The sequence below is a fragment of the Cebus imitator genome, unplaced genomic scaffold (genome assembly GCF_001604975.1).
Source record: "Cebus imitator isolate Cc_AM_T3 unplaced genomic scaffold, Cebus_imitator-1.0 Scaffold267, whole genome shotgun sequence".
In the NCBI taxonomy this organism is placed as follows: Eukaryota; Metazoa; Chordata; class Mammalia; order Primates; family Cebidae; genus Cebus; species Cebus imitator.
The window spans coordinates 3,524,630-3,541,565 of record NW_016107582.1 but is presented as its reverse complement, the minus strand read 5'-3'; the positions used below and the strand labels follow the sequence as shown (position 1 = coordinate 3,541,565).

The 16,936-nt window shown below is 37.4% G+C and overlaps 1 protein-coding gene across 2 annotated transcripts in view; it reads left to right on the top strand.

The window, feature by feature from the left end:
- The window catches only part of ADAMTSL1 (ADAMTS like 1), a 330,890-nt gene that overhangs the window by 82,091 nt on the left and 231,863 nt on the right, over nt 1-16,936 (top strand). The window contains exons 6-7 of one of the 2 annotated variants that reach the window (XM_017500657.2): nt 410-548; nt 14,699-14,749. In XM_017500657.2, the coding sequence (XP_017356146.2) occupies nt 410-548; nt 14,699-14,749 (190 nt within the window). The remainder of the gene's footprint in view (nt 1-409; nt 549-14,698; nt 14,750-16,936) is intronic. The other variant, XM_017500658.2, reaches the window with a different exon arrangement.

Below are 16,936 nucleotides of genomic sequence, written 5' to 3'. Positions count from 1 at the left end.
CTTCCTTGTGCCCCAGGTACTAAGGAGACAATTGAGCATTCTTGTATAAGATGGTGGGTAAATACTGATGGTCTTTTTTGGATAGAGGATTCTGCATTATATGGTTGGATTATACAAAAGTAACAAAAAGAACAGTTCTTACCACAGAGTCTTATTATCTGGCTGAACTTTTATACAATTCAAGCCTTATTATTATTTAATTATTAAGATTTGAGAGGATTACTTGAGAAAAACACAGTATTTGAGGTCTGCAAAAATTAATGAGCCTTCCAATTATGTGCCTTTTTTCCTGGAAATGACTAAGGCATTGGGGAATAATTTCCATTGATGTGAGCTGGCCAAAATGCATAAAGAAATATATTGCATTGGCATGTACGTTTAAAATTGCCTGGATGGTTTGATACTACAGGTTACCAGCTGACATCGGCTGAGTGCTACGATCTGAGGAGCAACCGCGTGGTTGCTGACCAATACTGTCACTATTATCCAGAGAACATCAAACCCAAACCCAAGCTTCAGGAGTGCAACTTGGATCCTTGTCCAGCCAGGTCAGTCAAATTTACTAGTTCATTTATCATAAACATAACTCAAGTTCCAAATAAGTTTCTTAAAATGAAATGTTTTAATTAAAAATAAAATGAAATTACACATAAATAAGTGTTGCTGTCCAGTGTCCCTTTCTAATCATGTGTTTTTAGTACCCATGCTCCTTGCTCTTGCTGTTATGCAAGGCCATCTCAGAGTCTATAGACTTTGCTTTTATAAAGCAGCAGGTGACGTGCTCTTCAGAATCATTCTCTCTTCTGATTTCCTTTCATCCTGCTTCCTTGTTTCTTTTCTTAGCAAGGTCCAGGCCAATGGACCATTCAACGTTCTTTTTGCTTGTTTGTTTTTGTTTTGTTTTATTTTTGAGATGGAGTCTCCTTCTGTCACCCAGGCTGGAGTGCAGTGGTGTAGTCTTGGCTCACTGCAATCTCCACCTTCTGGCTGAAGCGATTCTCCTGCCTCAGCCCCCCGAGTAGCTGGGATTACAGGTGCCTGCCACCACGCTTGGCTAATTTTTTGTGTATTTAGTAGAGATGGGGTTTCACCACGTTGGTCAGGCTGGTCTCGAACTCCTGACCGCAGTCAATCCACCTTCCTTGGCCTCCCAAAGTGCTGGAATTATAGGCATGAGCCACCATGGCCAGCCAATGTTCTCAACCAATGTGATGGCACAACATTCTCAGGATTTTTTCCATGTTATCTCTGTTCCTGATCAGGGACATGAGCAGAGCAGACCATATTTCAGGGCTACAACTGATCCCTTCTAGCCTGTCCACACTGATTACGTAGAGTCAAAACCAACCTTAGAAGAGTTCTACTGCCTTTGAACACACTCAGTCTTTGCTAAAGAGAAAGCAGAACTTATTCTGAGTAATCAGATTCTCAAAAGGTCTTTTAAATTAGAAGCTTTAAATAGGCACTTGACACTTTCACACATGATTATTTGCTTTTTGGAAACCACAATTAGCCCTCAGATTATTTGCAGGGTCATCTGCCTGATGAATGAAATATCTCAGGTGATGAGTAGTCATGGAAGTTCAGGTCAAGAATCTTTTCATGGGTGTAACATTTGCCTTTGCAATCACAACACTTGCTGGTGATTCTCTTTAGTATAAAGTAACTTATTCATCTGCAACTTATAAGAGAAAATGTAAGAAAAGCCTCCCCCTACAAAAGCAGTCATGAATACCAAATGATAAAGATTCATTTTCAAACTCCTTGGATTTTTGAGAAACACCTCAATGTTATTTTTTAAAAATCATAGTATACTAATTATGTATGCATAAAAAAAAAGCTTCAACTCATTAAAATATGACTTGGGCAATGTTGATGTAAATCATTCTATTTTAAGGTTATAAGCAATGCAATTTTAGTTTTTGTTTTCTGCCATTAGTTCCTTAAGGAGTATGTTTCTGTACTCTTCTATATTTATATTTATGAATGTTAAGTTCTACCTGTGATATGAAATTACTGTTATTAATTAATTCATAGGAACCATATTACCTACCTCATAAAAGTGAACTCAGAATAACAGGTTTTCATTAAAGGAACAAAAAGAATAGATATTTTATAAGTGTAAAATTTAGGCAAAGTTTAATTTAGCATCATATTACACCAGAAAATTATATATTAAAAATTGGATACAATATAAAAACTGAATAAGGTGTTGAAATTGTGGTTGGATTTCTTTATTTTGGAAATCTTAAGAGTTTGAAGTTTTTTAGCCAAGACAGTTATAACCCATGCAATTTGATTTCATTTTAAAATTATTCTACTTACCCTTTTTTATGCATACCTGTAATAAGAAGACCAGTGTGGAAAGGCATAGTTATCCTAATTCAGAGAGGTCAAGTCAGCCCTAGAGAGACCTTGAAAGTCTTTTACGCATTTCCATGAAAATTTGTACGTGTATTTCTAGGAGAAATTAGAGCTTCAGTTCCCACAACTTTATAAAGCTTTTTCCCACTAAGAAAAAAATCACCAGTTAAAAGATGGCCGTGGAAGGGAGTTGTGTGAAGCAAAAGCATTTTGTTAACAATTTGAAGGAAGTGTTTACAGTTAGAAGACTTTAATCATTCTTTCTGGCCTCTGGCTTTTACCCACTCTTGTCTGTTGGAGAAACATTTTTGGCCTATTTCTTATTACCCCAAGCAAAAGGCCATGCTACAATAAAAGAAGTCTGCCTGTGCAATTTATGCCTTTTCTATGTCCTGTGTTATTTTTAAACATTTAATACAGCACATGAATAAATGTTGGGACAGGTGGCTATTTAAAAAAACACACGAAGAAAGATAAGTGAGAAAAGGAAAAAGAAAAAATAAGAGGCAAATGTCAGGAAGCTGATTTTTTATTGAAGAAGTAATTAGACAAAGCTGATTTTTTTATTGAAGCAGTAATTAGACAAAACTGAGCAGTAGGAAAGGTCTAAGGGCTAGCTGCTTCAGAAAATGTAAGTATGCTACTCTGAGGTTAAGATACTTCAGGAATTACCATGAAATGCACTGAACTCTTTTGCATACCTAAGGGTATGCAAAGCAACTCTTCTGAATTCTAAGAGAAAATGAGGAGTCATCATCTAAGAAAAGTAGATAGAAGAGACTCTGTAAAATAGATCTGCTCTTCCATCAGACATCGCAGAATCAAACTCTCAGGGAGCTGTTCTCTCACCCAGGCTTCCTGATCTAATGGTAAAATCAAGAGTGAACAGTTGACATTCAACAACACCTTTGCGTCCAAATTTAGAAATTCCCAAAAGGTAAAACCAACATTCTTGGTATAAAGTCACATATTTTTAATTTCAAAAGAGATTTATTAAATCTAGCCCCTGAGATATTTATTCAGTTTTCCTGAATCACACTAGGATTTTTACCTATTATAGCATTTATAAGTAAAGTCCCTTGTAAGAAAAGGGAAGGAAAAAAATAAAATATAAAAAGTAAATTTTTTTAAAGCAAAGTCCCAGTTAGATAGCCTACTTTATTGCCTATCAAAGCTTGCAAGTACCATTGACAGCAAACACCACATCAAATAATTAAGTCTATTACCTTATATTTATTAATTCACCCTTCTGGGCTTCTGTTTTCTCACCGAAGAAATCCTGGAAGAAAGGGCCATTTGTTGTTAAATTAGTGGCTTTCAAAATGTGCCCACAGAACCTGTTGTTCCACAGTTGTTTAAATAAAACTGTAACAATTGCATAAGTGTTGTACGACCAAAGTAAATGCTTTTGCCTTCATCATTAAGTTCCTCGGTTATGTCTAGTTGAAAACATAAGTATCCTAAGATTGCAAGGTAAGCTGTAAAAACACTTTTCATTACCAAACACACTCTGTGATAATAAGAGTTTTCTCATTACTACATATCTAATACCAAAACAAAGAAGAAATAAACTAGATACGGCCACCAGTAGCCATAATCCCTGATAACCACTCATTGTGTTTACCAAACTATCTTCCTTATTCTCATTATTTTGCTTTATAATAAGTAAACATACATTTGAACTAATCAACTAGAGCCATAAATATCATCAGCATTGGGTCTATATGTTTTGGTCTTTTACACAATGTAAAGCCTCCCAATGACCAGGATGTTTCTGAGTCACTGCATGTGATTGTGTCCACGGCCCCTTCCAACTTCAAACTCCATGACTGTAAATATCAGTCATTATTTTAGTTTCGGGAAGTTTACAACAGCTTTTTAAATACATGAACAACTTCTAGGAATTTTTTCAAATCAATACAGGGAGTGGCATGGAGGGGTCTCAAGAATATCTCACTCCACACATCTATTTCTCGGTTCTTATTTTCTTTTCCTTCCGTTCCCACCATCTTCTTTCTTTGCTTTCCCATCTCATTTTTTGTTCCTCTTTCTTATACTCACCGACAACATCCACTGGCTTCCATCGTGGTCGATTAATTCATCTAGTAGTTCTTGAGGCTGAAGAGATTGTTGATATCTTGCCTATACTCTTCAAAATAATTTTTATGTTTTCATGGCTTTTTTGCTGATCCTAAATGCTAACTTAGAAATGTTGATAGAAGACTATAATGAAAACAGTGAAATTCACTAATAATCCCCAGTGCCCGCAGATAACCTCTGTTAATGCTTTTGCTGGATTTCTTTCCAGCCTTGTCTATAACTCATAACATAATTGAGATCATACTTTATACAGTAGATACTTGGAATTGAATAATTTGGCATTCTTGGTTTTCATTCTTTTATAAGCAAGCCTGAATATCCATGACACATAGTAATTCGACCATGCACTGAGGCAGGAATTTCAGTCCACTGGACTATAAGACCAACAATTGAGCCTTGCTGGCTGCCCAGCAGTTTCATCCCAAGAGGGCTTTGTTGCTCTTTGCTGGTGTCATTTGCACAGTCATTTTTCTGAAATATTAAAACACTTTGTTTCCTGGCCATAAGTGGTCTCAAACAGGGAGCCAAAACCTAATCCTTATAAGGGAAGCGAAGAGAAAGTCAAGTATAAAGCTTTAATGACTTTTAGCTAAAATTAATAAGGATTTTCATTAGTGGCTTAGAGCTATGACATCACTAAGCCCATCATATGTTCTGTACACAGTATATTACATGTTCTACTGGTAGTCCCAACGGGCCTTCCCAGAGACCCAGAGATATACTCCTCCTGCATGTCAGGGATCAGCATGTTTGTTTTCTGCTTCGTACATTTAACAGTATGTTCTGTGTGTTCTCCCATGTGACTAAGACATTTAGAATCTGGTCAAATGCAAAATCCTCTCTTACGCCTGCCATGCTATAATCATAGCTTCTGTCTTACACCAGGGGAAATTTTTTTGGAATTTATGCAGTGATGTGTGGCATTTTTACCTCTTGGGTGAAAGGTCAGGTCCACCATGTGGCCAGAAAGCCTCAAAGTATAACTCTGTGGTTCAGCAACAACTAAAAAGCCATGGTATGAATTCAGATGATAAACACCTTGATGTTTTCAAAGCAGTTTTAGATGTAAAATATGCAACGTTTATCCTTACATAGCTTAGTCTGTGAGACGGTAAGACAGTTAAGACCGTCTGGAGGAAATTGTGCAGGTTACTCTTTGTGAGACAATCAGAGAACCACCTTTGCAGATTCTTTTTTTTTTTTTTTGGCACAGACCTTTAGTTTGCCCTCCAAGGCAGTAATGAAGGAGGCTTACATTGGCAAGAGGTGGACAAGTGAAAAAAGGTCTCACTCATCACACTATCATGGCCACAGTCAGCAAACAAATCTGTTTCTAGCTGAAACTGCATCCAGATTCCCCCTTCCCTCAAAGAATTCAGAGCAGCAGTCCTAAGCAAATGCCCAAACTTGTATATACCCCAAGCAGCAATTCTTGGCAAGTTCGAGGGGACTTTTTTTTTTTTTTTTGTCCATCTCCACTTAGTTTCACAGTAAATTGCATAAACTATCTCTGGCCAGGAATCAAAAAAGTCTCAGAATTAAATTTTAATGCAACTACAAAGAAATACTCTGCATCAGAACAAGTAGTATGTGTAGTAGGCATGTGACAAACCTGATTGTCACACTAACTTGATGACCAACTAGTCAATGCCAGTATAACCTGATGTTTAGGAGTGGGAGCTTTGGCATGAAACGTCCTGGCTTGAGACCCTGGCTCTGTCGCTTACTAGTTGAGTAGCCTTTGGCAAGTTCCTTATTCCCACTAAGCTTCAGATTTTTCATCCTGTGAAGTGAGGATAATAACCATACTTACCTCTTAAAGTTGTCATGAGGAATACATGACATAATACACTTAAAGAGCTTAGCAGAGTGCCTGACTCATGATAAGCACTTAATAAATGTTAGCTGCAGCAGCTGTAATGACTAAGATCATGGTTTTGATGATATTGCTGTTAGCCCAGAGAAACTCCTAAGCTCTCCAGAAGTCGGCTTTCTCACCCATGAAAGGAAAAGAGGGAACTCTAGAATTTTATATGGGTCATAGCGCATGTCTGTAGTCCCAGCTACTCAGGAGGCAGAGGCAGGAGAATTGCTTGAACCCGGGAGGTGGAGGTTGCAGTGAGCCGAGATCGCACCACTGCGCTGCAGCCTGGCGCCTGGCGCCTGGCAACAGAGCGAGACTCTGTCTCGAAAAAAGAAAGATAGTTCTCTATTGTTTTAGCAACAGGAGCTATAAGTCCTAGGAAAATATGATCTGGAGAGTAAATCACATTTATCAGATTTTTAAAATATAATGATCACAAGAAATTAAGATAATTGGCAGCTCCTGAAGTCTCAGTTAACAAGTGTCTGATAACCTCTGCTTTGCCAGCTATAAGACATTGCCATTTAATTTACATGGGATTTATGCCAGGCATGTCTCCAAAAAAAGCTGAGTGTAAGGATAAGAAAATGGTTAACTTATTTAGCAATCACAGTATAATGAAATGTTTTCTTAATTACGAAGGTCTTTTAGTTTTACTCCAGTAAGTAAATTATTTAGAAAAGTAACTTCTTACCTTTTGATCAACCTCATTTAAGTATACTATTTTGTGCAGCTAATGAGTAAACAATAAGAAAAAAAATACCCGTAAAATCTCATTTCCACATTCATGCATTATTCATAATGAGATAAATGAAGCAAAGTTAGGGTGCTTCTTAGAATGGATGATCATATCCTTCCCATGCTTATACATACACCGCTCATCAGACAATCACATAATCAACTATAACTCAATTATCTTGGAAATTCAATTTTCTACAAAGCCAGATCATCCCTAATAATAATATCACTTCTTGTAGTACATTTTAACGTTTTTTAAAGTGTAATTATTTGTGTAATTCTTAAGGCCTGTGAGTTAATAGAGTAGGTATTGTTACCATCCTGATTTTTAACTTCAGTCGGTCAGTTTATAGCCACAAGACTTTACTAGCTAAGTAACTTCTTATCTAGGCCTGAGTTTTGCCATCTGTAAAATAAATATTCCTGTCAGAGAGTAACTGTGAGAAATCATGAGATAACATATGTAAAGCCCTTAGTGAGGTGCCAAGCCCTCACCAAACATCAGCTATCATGATTAAACTGAGACACAGACTGGTAAAACAACTAACCCAATGTCACTTCTGTTTGAAGTTTATAAGGTGCCTTCACATCCATTATCTTATTTAGTTTTACAATCCCTAGGTTAGCAGGCCAGGTGTTGTCACCTATATTTTACAGATGAAAAAAAATTGAAGCTCAAAGAGGTTAAGTGTTAGGGCCACTTGGCAAAAGCAAGCTGGGATGTGGATCTAAGTTCTCCCAGTACCACAGCATCTCCTATGCTACGTGAAGGCAGGCAACCTGATCCCTGGTGTAGCCTTCATGCCATCAAATCCCACAGTCGTCCTTGTTCTGCACGATGCCTTCACCAACCTATGAGACCTGGTTCCAACCCAACATAGAACAGCAAGCAGAGCACAAAACCGCTAACCATACCAGTGCCAAGTCTGGGTGTTTGAATTGACCACATACTCAGGTTAGGCAAGCCTCTTTCCTGTAAGTGTAAATACTAATGTTTACTCAAATCAACCAATGGCTTAATCAGTCAGTGCAGAAAGAAGTAAACAAAGACCAAGGAAATATTACTCTCACTTATTTAAAAGCAGTTTAGAAATTACATACATTAATACCAAGAATGTTTAACCCCAGAAATGTAGATGTGAGGAAGTGTTCGATGATTTGACCCAAAATATTAAAACTCTTTAGTATTTAGTTTATTACAGAAAATGAATTTATGTCCAAAAAAACTGTTTTCAGATTTGTACAAAGCAGACTCCTTTTCATCTGGTTCCAGTGGAAGCCCAGATAAATGAATGTTGCTGCTTAGTTTATGGGTTTTTTTTAAATGGGACCTAATTACAGAATATTTTCTGATTTGCTAAATCCCAATTTGCCTCTGTAAATGTTAGAGAAATTCTCTGTGTTTTAAGAAATCATGAAGTGTTACAGGAGGAGAAATTTTGAGAGAATTATCTTAGTTCAGCGGATTTCAAGCTGTGGCCCACTAAGCTCTGAGTTCTGCCCTCAGCGGCCGCTGGGAAGGGGCAGTTAAGATAGAGTCCAGTGGCATGGATTTCCAGGCACCTACTGTTACTTCACCTTCAAACTTCTGATCTCATCCAGGACTAAGATTTTGCAGATGGCCAAACGTTGATGTAAGGTACTCAAAGTTACATAGAAAGAAGATAGCAGAGAGGAGTACTGTCCTTCCAACGCCCAGTCTCTCAGGTGATCCTTTTCTTCATTATGGCCAGATCTTCCATGCTTTGCTACTCATGAAAGAACAAAGTGCTTGTATCTCTTCCAGCTTTTATTGCTTCTCTCCTGCCCTCTTCTAAACTGTTGCTTAGAAATAGGCTAGTTTCCATTGCCCTGAGGTTTTCCAGAGAAGATAGACCACCATTTTCTATACCAGAGACCTTTCTACTACACATAATTTCATTCATTTTTTAAAAATCTAGTCACCTATTTTGTAAAAGCTTCTGTGCTTGGTGCCATGGCACAGACAAAAATGAGTCAAGTAGAGTCTGGGCCCCAACACTGTCCAGGGCAGGCTGAGTTGTTCAAAGCAGCATGGTATCTGAAAGACACATGAGAAAAAGAGAAGAGACGATCTTTTTAAAAGCTTTCAGAGTTATTTCTGGGAGATAGCCAATGAAGAGATACAGAGGTAAGCCAAGCAGGATAGAAACACGGTTGTCACTAATCTGTCCTTTCTCTGCTTCCATCAGCCAATCACCCCTGCTTGCCTGGACAGCCTTCCTACACTGCCAGGCCAGTCTCTGCATCAGACTGCTCTCTCTCTCTAAGATGGCAGGGCCAGCAAAAGGCAAGGCATGGGACTGAACATGTGCACAACAGTGGCAGTGTGGGAGTTTTTTCCCTTCTTTCCTGTCTAGGTTTTAACCTTGTTTTTGCTTTTATGTTTTAATTTTGGATGGAGTTGCATTCCTTGCCTTTGCATCTGTACACTGATAACATAATTTCACTCAGTGATTATTGACTAATCACCTATGTACAGAGCACTGTCCTAAGAGATGCAATAAAGAACCAATACAGGTTCTGCCTCATGGTGATAAACTAAAGAAAAACTTGTGCAATAGTTAGTACAGTTGGCTTTAGTATCCATGGGGGATTCCAGGACCCACCCCATCCCCACCTCCACGTATACCAACAGCCACAGATGCTCAAGTCCCTTCCTTATATAAAGTGGTATATACACCGAGGGACCTATATACACCCTCGTTGTACTTTAAATCATCTCTGGATCATGTATACCTTATGAAAGGTTTATGATATGTAAATAATTGTTATACTACAATGTTTAGGGAATAATTGTGAGGGAAAACGTCTGTACATATTCAGTACAGATGCAACCATCCATTTTTTTCTTCAAATATTTTCACGCTATGGTTGAATCCACAGATGCAGGACCCATGGATACGGAGCGCCAACAGTATACAGTTAAAAGTACGGAGAGGAGTTAGTATTAGGCGTGTTGGGAAGAAAGAGAGAGAATTTCTGGCTAGATGTTAAGAGAGAAAATAGGCAAGAATTTAGGAGAGGTAGCATTTGACTAATAAATTTCACTGGGCATTATGGAACCACATAAGTCTTCTAAATGCTGAAGTGGAATATCAGGTGCTTTGGCAGCAATGAGTAGGCTGGATTGATCTGTTAGGAAACTGGTGTGAAAACACCCAAACTTGTGTCACGAGGAGATCTACTTGGCAAACACTGCTGGTGTTGAGATGACAACTGGAAGAGCTGAGTGGTGAAGATAGCCCCAATGTACAGTGGGTAGGACAGTGGCTGTACCTGAATGGTAGTCATGACCGCAAGAGAAGAAGCAGGACCGAATAGTGAATTGCCTGGGATGCACTGAGCTTGAAAAGCCTAGAGCACATCCAGTTATCAGGAAATCAGAAATGAAGATTTGCAGTTCCGGAGAAGAGGCAAGAGGTCATGAGAGATTAGCTGAGAGAAACCCTTGAAACCATAAAAGGATCCCTATATAGCCCGTTTTCATTGTAAAAAGAACAGCACCCCAGTAAATTAGGTGTCCGTGGAGTTAACTACTTTAATTTTTCTCGTAGCGAGAGATGTATCACAGTAGTTACATTCTACGACTGAGCAGTGTGAGCCAAATTTTGGCTTTTCTTCAACACTGGGCACACCGTTCTAAAGTAGCATCTTAGATTACTTCTGCACAGACTCAATGATCTTGAAGTGACACGTGGAATTTGAGATGATGGCCTCATTTTATCCACTTACATCATAGTTCCAAAGATTCTGTCTTATGCTTTCTTTGATTTGAATTTTGTCATACTTGAATATTCTAATTGCTATGATTGTAAAAGGTAATATATTATAGAAAGCTTAGAAAATAGAAAAACATTTAAAAAGAAAGCAAAAAGTACTCATAATCCAAACAAATAAGTAACTGCTGTGAGTTTTTATATATGTGTATGTACATGTATATGCATGTGTACAAATGTGTATATTCTATGTGCCACATAAACATATATTATGAAAATGCATAGATGTATATACCATCTATATATTTTCTTAGTATTATAGATCATATCATACATTCTATTTCATATTCAATTATTAGTTGATATTACATTTGAACATTTTTCCATGTCATTAAAAATGATTAAAAAGCATTATGTTCCTGTGCCGCATAGTGTTTCATTATATGAACTTGTCATAACACTGAGTCATTCTCGTGAATTGTCATCGGACAATTCAGTAAGGTGTGTATTTTGAGAGGAAGAGGTGGGATGCCTTTTCTTCTTATACCACATTACGCCAGAATGATCACTTTCTCATGCTCACCTTCTCCTGTTACCACCACAACCCCTGATGATGGGGATGTTAGATGGAGTCATGTTACTACCCAATATAAGAGAAACGATGTAAGAAGTGCATGCGTGGTGGTCAGTATAGTGAAGGCAGTGCAGAATGAGTTTTGCTCCCAAGCCAACTGTTTCTTCTATCTTTTCCCTTTGTGGTTGTTTTTTTTTTAAATCATTTTAGCCTCCTTCACCAGTCCCCACCTATTCAGATGCATGTCTGAATGCATGCATACATGCACACATACCCATATCAAGACCTAAACATGGGGAGAACTTCTTAAAGTTCCTAAATTACAGCCTTTTTCATCATTATTTATGATGCACATTTTGCCTAAGAAAAAAAGTAAGCAATAAGTAAGCAATTGGAAGTTAACTTTAGGCAAGCTTGCTTTCCCCCGTGATGATGTAGTGAAAGGCTCGGGCCATGGCATGAACCCGAGAATGAGCTGAGCCCATGCACACGAATATGCATTAGCAGGACTGGACAGAGCACCATTGTTTTGATATCTTTCTGTTTTCACAGGTGCTATAGAGTCATTTTATGAGTCTTCACCATGACCCATGTCATAGAAAGACAAATATAGCTATAGTTTTGCTGAATCCAGGTTTCAAGCTCCTTGTTCAAACAAAAACATAATTTCTAAATCGGCCCAAAGCAAAGCTCAACATCTTGAATTCTGTACACTCTCCCTTTTATTCTCCTTCACTTCAGCTTGTCTCCTTCAGTGTTACTGTCTCCATTTTAAATATCATCAGCTGATAAATCAGTTGACACATCTGCAACTGTTTATTCTAATGTTGAAGATGACAAATTACAGCCATAAATTTTTTCAGGAGAGAAATCAATGGTAGGCATTTCTACATTTAGAAATTGATGTAGCATGAATAAAGATACCAGAGAAGGTAAAATAGAACTTCAAAATCAATTTGACGTATTACTTAATCGACTGCTATTAGATAACAGTGTATGTACAAACTTCCTAGAAGGACTGTGGAAGATGATTGGTGTTCTTTAAAACATAGTCCTTTTAGAAAAAAAAGTCCCTTTGTTACTAGATGTAAGAATAATTCTTACTAGATGTTAGAATTATTCTAACAAAAGGAAGGATTAAGCTTTCACCTGATTTCTTATCTGTCAGAAGAAAGTAGAAAAGAATAGGACATTTAATTCAAAAAAAAAAGAAAAGTTTAAGAGCTGTTCATTTCATCCTTGTGTAAAGAACAGTGGGATTGTGAACATTGCCAAAAGGCAGCATCCCATTTCTTTTTCTTTTTTTTTTGAGACAGAGTCTCGCTTTGTTTCCAGGCTCCAGGCTGGAGTGCAGTGGCACAGTCTCAGCTCACTGCAATCTGCCTCCTGGGTTCAAGCAATTCTCCTGCCTCAGCCTCCCAAGTAGCTGGGGACTACAGGCACATGCCACCATGCGCAGCTAATTTTTGTATTTTTTAGTAGAGAAGGGGTTTCACCATGTTGACCAGGATGGTCTTGATCTCTTGACCTCGTGATCCCCCGGCCTCGGCCTCCTAAAGTGCTGGGAATACAGGCGTGAGCCACCGTGCCCAGCCCCCATTTCTTATACATTGTTACTGAAGGTTAATACACACACACACAAACACACACACACATCATGAAAATTTTGTCACACAAATGAGTATAAAGAGCTTACACAAATAAATACAGAAAATTTGATCACGTAAACTAAATAAGTTAGTACTCCAATGACCTTCTCTCCTGGGAATAGATAGCCATCTTAATCGCTTTGTTTCCCATTTTTTAAAAAACAAGATTGGACTTCTCTCATGTATCCCCCTACCTTTCAGTAACTTCTTCAGAAACTATGCAGGCCCCTTTATCCCTCTCCATCTCCTTACTTTTCATCATCTCCAGCCAGTGCAATTTTAATCTTTGTGATCCACACTCATAGCTCACTCTTTCTACCCAAACACGTGGGTTTGCTAGCCGTATTTTATAAACCTACTATATCATCCTGTATCGGGGGAATGGGTGAAAATGGAAGTCTTCATTTATATTGAATGTAAAGATATATAGATGTATAAATATATACACATCCATCTATCCCAGAGGCACAGATAGAATACATGAGTCCCTTCAATACCCCAAAGAGGGCCATTCTGTCATTTATCAGTTGCAGCGTAAGCATCTTCCACTGAGGCGCTCCCATGCTCTGCATCTGTGCATCACCATCTCCCACTCTTGATGAAGGTGCTGTTGCACTAGCGGTCTTATCCAAAACCCATGAATCATTAGTCCTCTGCAAACCAGAAAACTAGGCCTCCGCAGGGACCCACCAGTCTTACCAATTGGAGACTTTAGTTGAAATCAGTGAAGTGGGTTAGAGTAGTTTATTGACACCCTAAAGGCCTCCAAGAACCTCCACACAGCCTGTGATATGTCTTGTGGACCCTGAGCATCCACTCTGTCTCTAAACCTCACAGGTTTCCCAGGGCCCTAGAGGTACTAACAAGCCATGGCAATCACTGCAATAGCAGTTAACACTGTATAATATTTTTTAGGCAAAAAAAAAAAAAAACAAAAAACAAATGAATACATTTTGACTATAATGGAAGAAGTGTATGAGAAGTTGTCAGGAAATGAATTTCAATGAAAAAAAACTTTTCACACTATCTCATTTTAACTGCCTACCTTTATTTTGGTAGGAAATTTGCCTTTGCTAGTAGTTGCCTGCTATGTTCAGTAGTTTCCCCCTCCCCTTATAAAATACCCCAGTGGCTACTTTCCAGGTATTAGTGAATTCCCTCGATCTGCCAAGAGAAGAAACCTGTTTGCTAATGCAGTCACATAGTATTGTCAGTTTTGAGGTACATATTCTCCTGCTTTAATAGCTCTCTCTTTCATCAGAAGTGAGACAGTTACTGTAACTGCTTGGTGAGCATCTGGAAGTAACATGAATAATGATGATAATAATAATGACCTCACAGGATGTATTATTTGGGGATTAAAGAACATTTACAAGCTTATTGTGTCATAGTTAATGATGAGGTGCCAAGTTTTCTTGCCACCACCCTTTGCAGTGGTATTTCCTGCTTGGATCAGAGAACTAATTATAGTAAATGGTGCCCTTTTAAAGAACTCACCCCATCGTAAAGCATATGCTGGCATAAAGATAAACTGTTTTAGTGTTGTTTTTCAGATACAGTTTATTAATGTTATTTTGCATTTGTATTAAAAATCTGTATAATGTAATCATTTAGTGTTTATTTTATTGTGTGTACCTTCTACTCAGAGGGTTGGCATTATTGTTCCTAACAGTGACGGATACAAGCAGATCATGCCTTATGACCTCTACCATCCCCTTCCTCGGTACGTAAATCAATCATCCTGATGTTAGAATTAGCAAATTAGTCTGCTGCTGCTTATCTATATTTAAAGGTATACATAGAGAAATTCTGTGTTTTTAAGATGGTAGATGGTATATTTTGCAATCCATGCTGAATTCTGCTTTTGACTAATACTAGCCTGTTCAGACTGTAAGCTTATCGTTCAAAAACTATTTTAAGGTAGAATCATATTACACTGGAGCGAACACGGTAATTCACTGTGATTAGATAGTGTACGGGTTTCTGTTATGTCTTGCTTTCTCTCCCTTTGTCCTTTTCTATTTTTCCTCTCAGTAGGACCCTAGTCATTAAAGCACTGTTGCTAACTGTTAAACAAACACTGCCTAAAGTATTATTGCACTACCACTAACATGGACTTCCAGATGTGATGTTATTCTGCATATGGGCTTTAAATGTCCACTTTTTATTTCAAAGAAATTGTAATTAAGCCCAAAAGGCAATTTTTTATATTCTTATTATTCAGAACATTTTGGGGGCTGTTTTTTCTAAACAAAATCCAATGTGCTGCATTGCTTTTTTAAAGTACAGTACTTTTAAAAACTTCTAAAAATCATGAAAGTAAGCCAAGAACTTTTAAAAGAAATTGTTCTCTTTATAATATATTCATATGAAAACTGGAGAAGCTGAAAAATGTACTAGCTACTGAGTGTATCGCCTGCCACATTGGAAACAGCTCCACAGATAGCAGAAATTAGAACTGGGATTGAAGTAGACCTATGCTCTATTTTCTTTGCTTATTTGGCCCTTGTGGGAATCAGCTGCTATTTAGAACCAAAGGTTTAAATCTGATCATAATTGTTTGGAGTAATCTACAGTAGCCTGCTCCATTCAAACTAAACCAAACCCAGAAAATAATTTTATTTTGAGCTGTAAAAGTTTAATGGAAAAATCTCCAAATACCTAATGAATTAGAATCCAGATGGAGGTCCCTCAAAGTCATCTAGTGCAGCTCCCCATTGATGCTTCATTCTCCCATTCCTTCCCCAACAATCACAGCCATAGACCACAGAAACGTTAACATATGTATTTATACAAATATGCATTCATCTATTCAATGCATACATATTTGCCCATTTATATACACATCTATCAATGTTTATAAAAGACATATATACAAATGAAAGTTGTCATCCAGTATCTACTTAAATATGTCTAGTGACTGGCTTTCACCTAATGATCACATATAGGAAACGAATTTGACTTGTACTAGATATACTTGTTGATTTTCTTGTTATTTTAAATTATTTCGCTATGTGGCTATGTCATTAGTCAGCTCCCTCCTACTTTCCTGTGACTATACTGATAAAGACAATAAATGGCTTTAGAATGTTCCTGATGTATTATTTTTCTGGTTGAATCCAGAACTCTTGTCCTTGAAAAAAATTTAATTAAAATACCAAAAGATTAATTTAACTGAACCAAGAGTTCATTTGGTTTCAATTTCTGTATCTGTAAAATAAATGTTCGTAGAATATATGTATCTGTTTGTATGAAAGCCATACATTTCATTATTTCAAGATAAAGGTAGAGTTGGACATCAGGAGTAAGCAACATCAAGTGTATGTTTTTCCTGGAATGGCAATTCCTAGATTGCTGTTTTATTTGTGATCTCTGTTGTTTATCTTTCTCTGTCATAACTAATACCTATATTCAGTTAAAATTGATTTCTTATAGATTGGGATTTTCCCCAAATGCCCAAATTCCAATGGAATATTAAAATGATCCTCCTGGGTGTTTGTACTTTGTCCTTGTGTATACTCTTGGCATATCCGTATATCACATTTTTTACCCCCTGTATGTCTAACACTGAACTAGTTCTAAAGTTATATATTCAGCTTTATTGACAAAATCTTAGTAAATGGAAGCTATTTCTACAACTACGTTTTCATTCATAAGAAGAATGGAGGCTCAAAAGTGGTTCTCAAATGGCAGCTGCCCACTGATCAAGGCAAATTAAATTATTTAAATGGGGTTAAGAACACAAGTATAGATATAAAACAATGAATATATTTTAGCTTATTCTTTCCTGCTTTCAGTCTTTGACTATAACACATATCCAGATGTAATATGAGAATGTAGTCTGAATAATTATCTTGATTTATAATTAATATATGCCACTCTGCTGCATCCTGCTTAATTTAAGAATTTC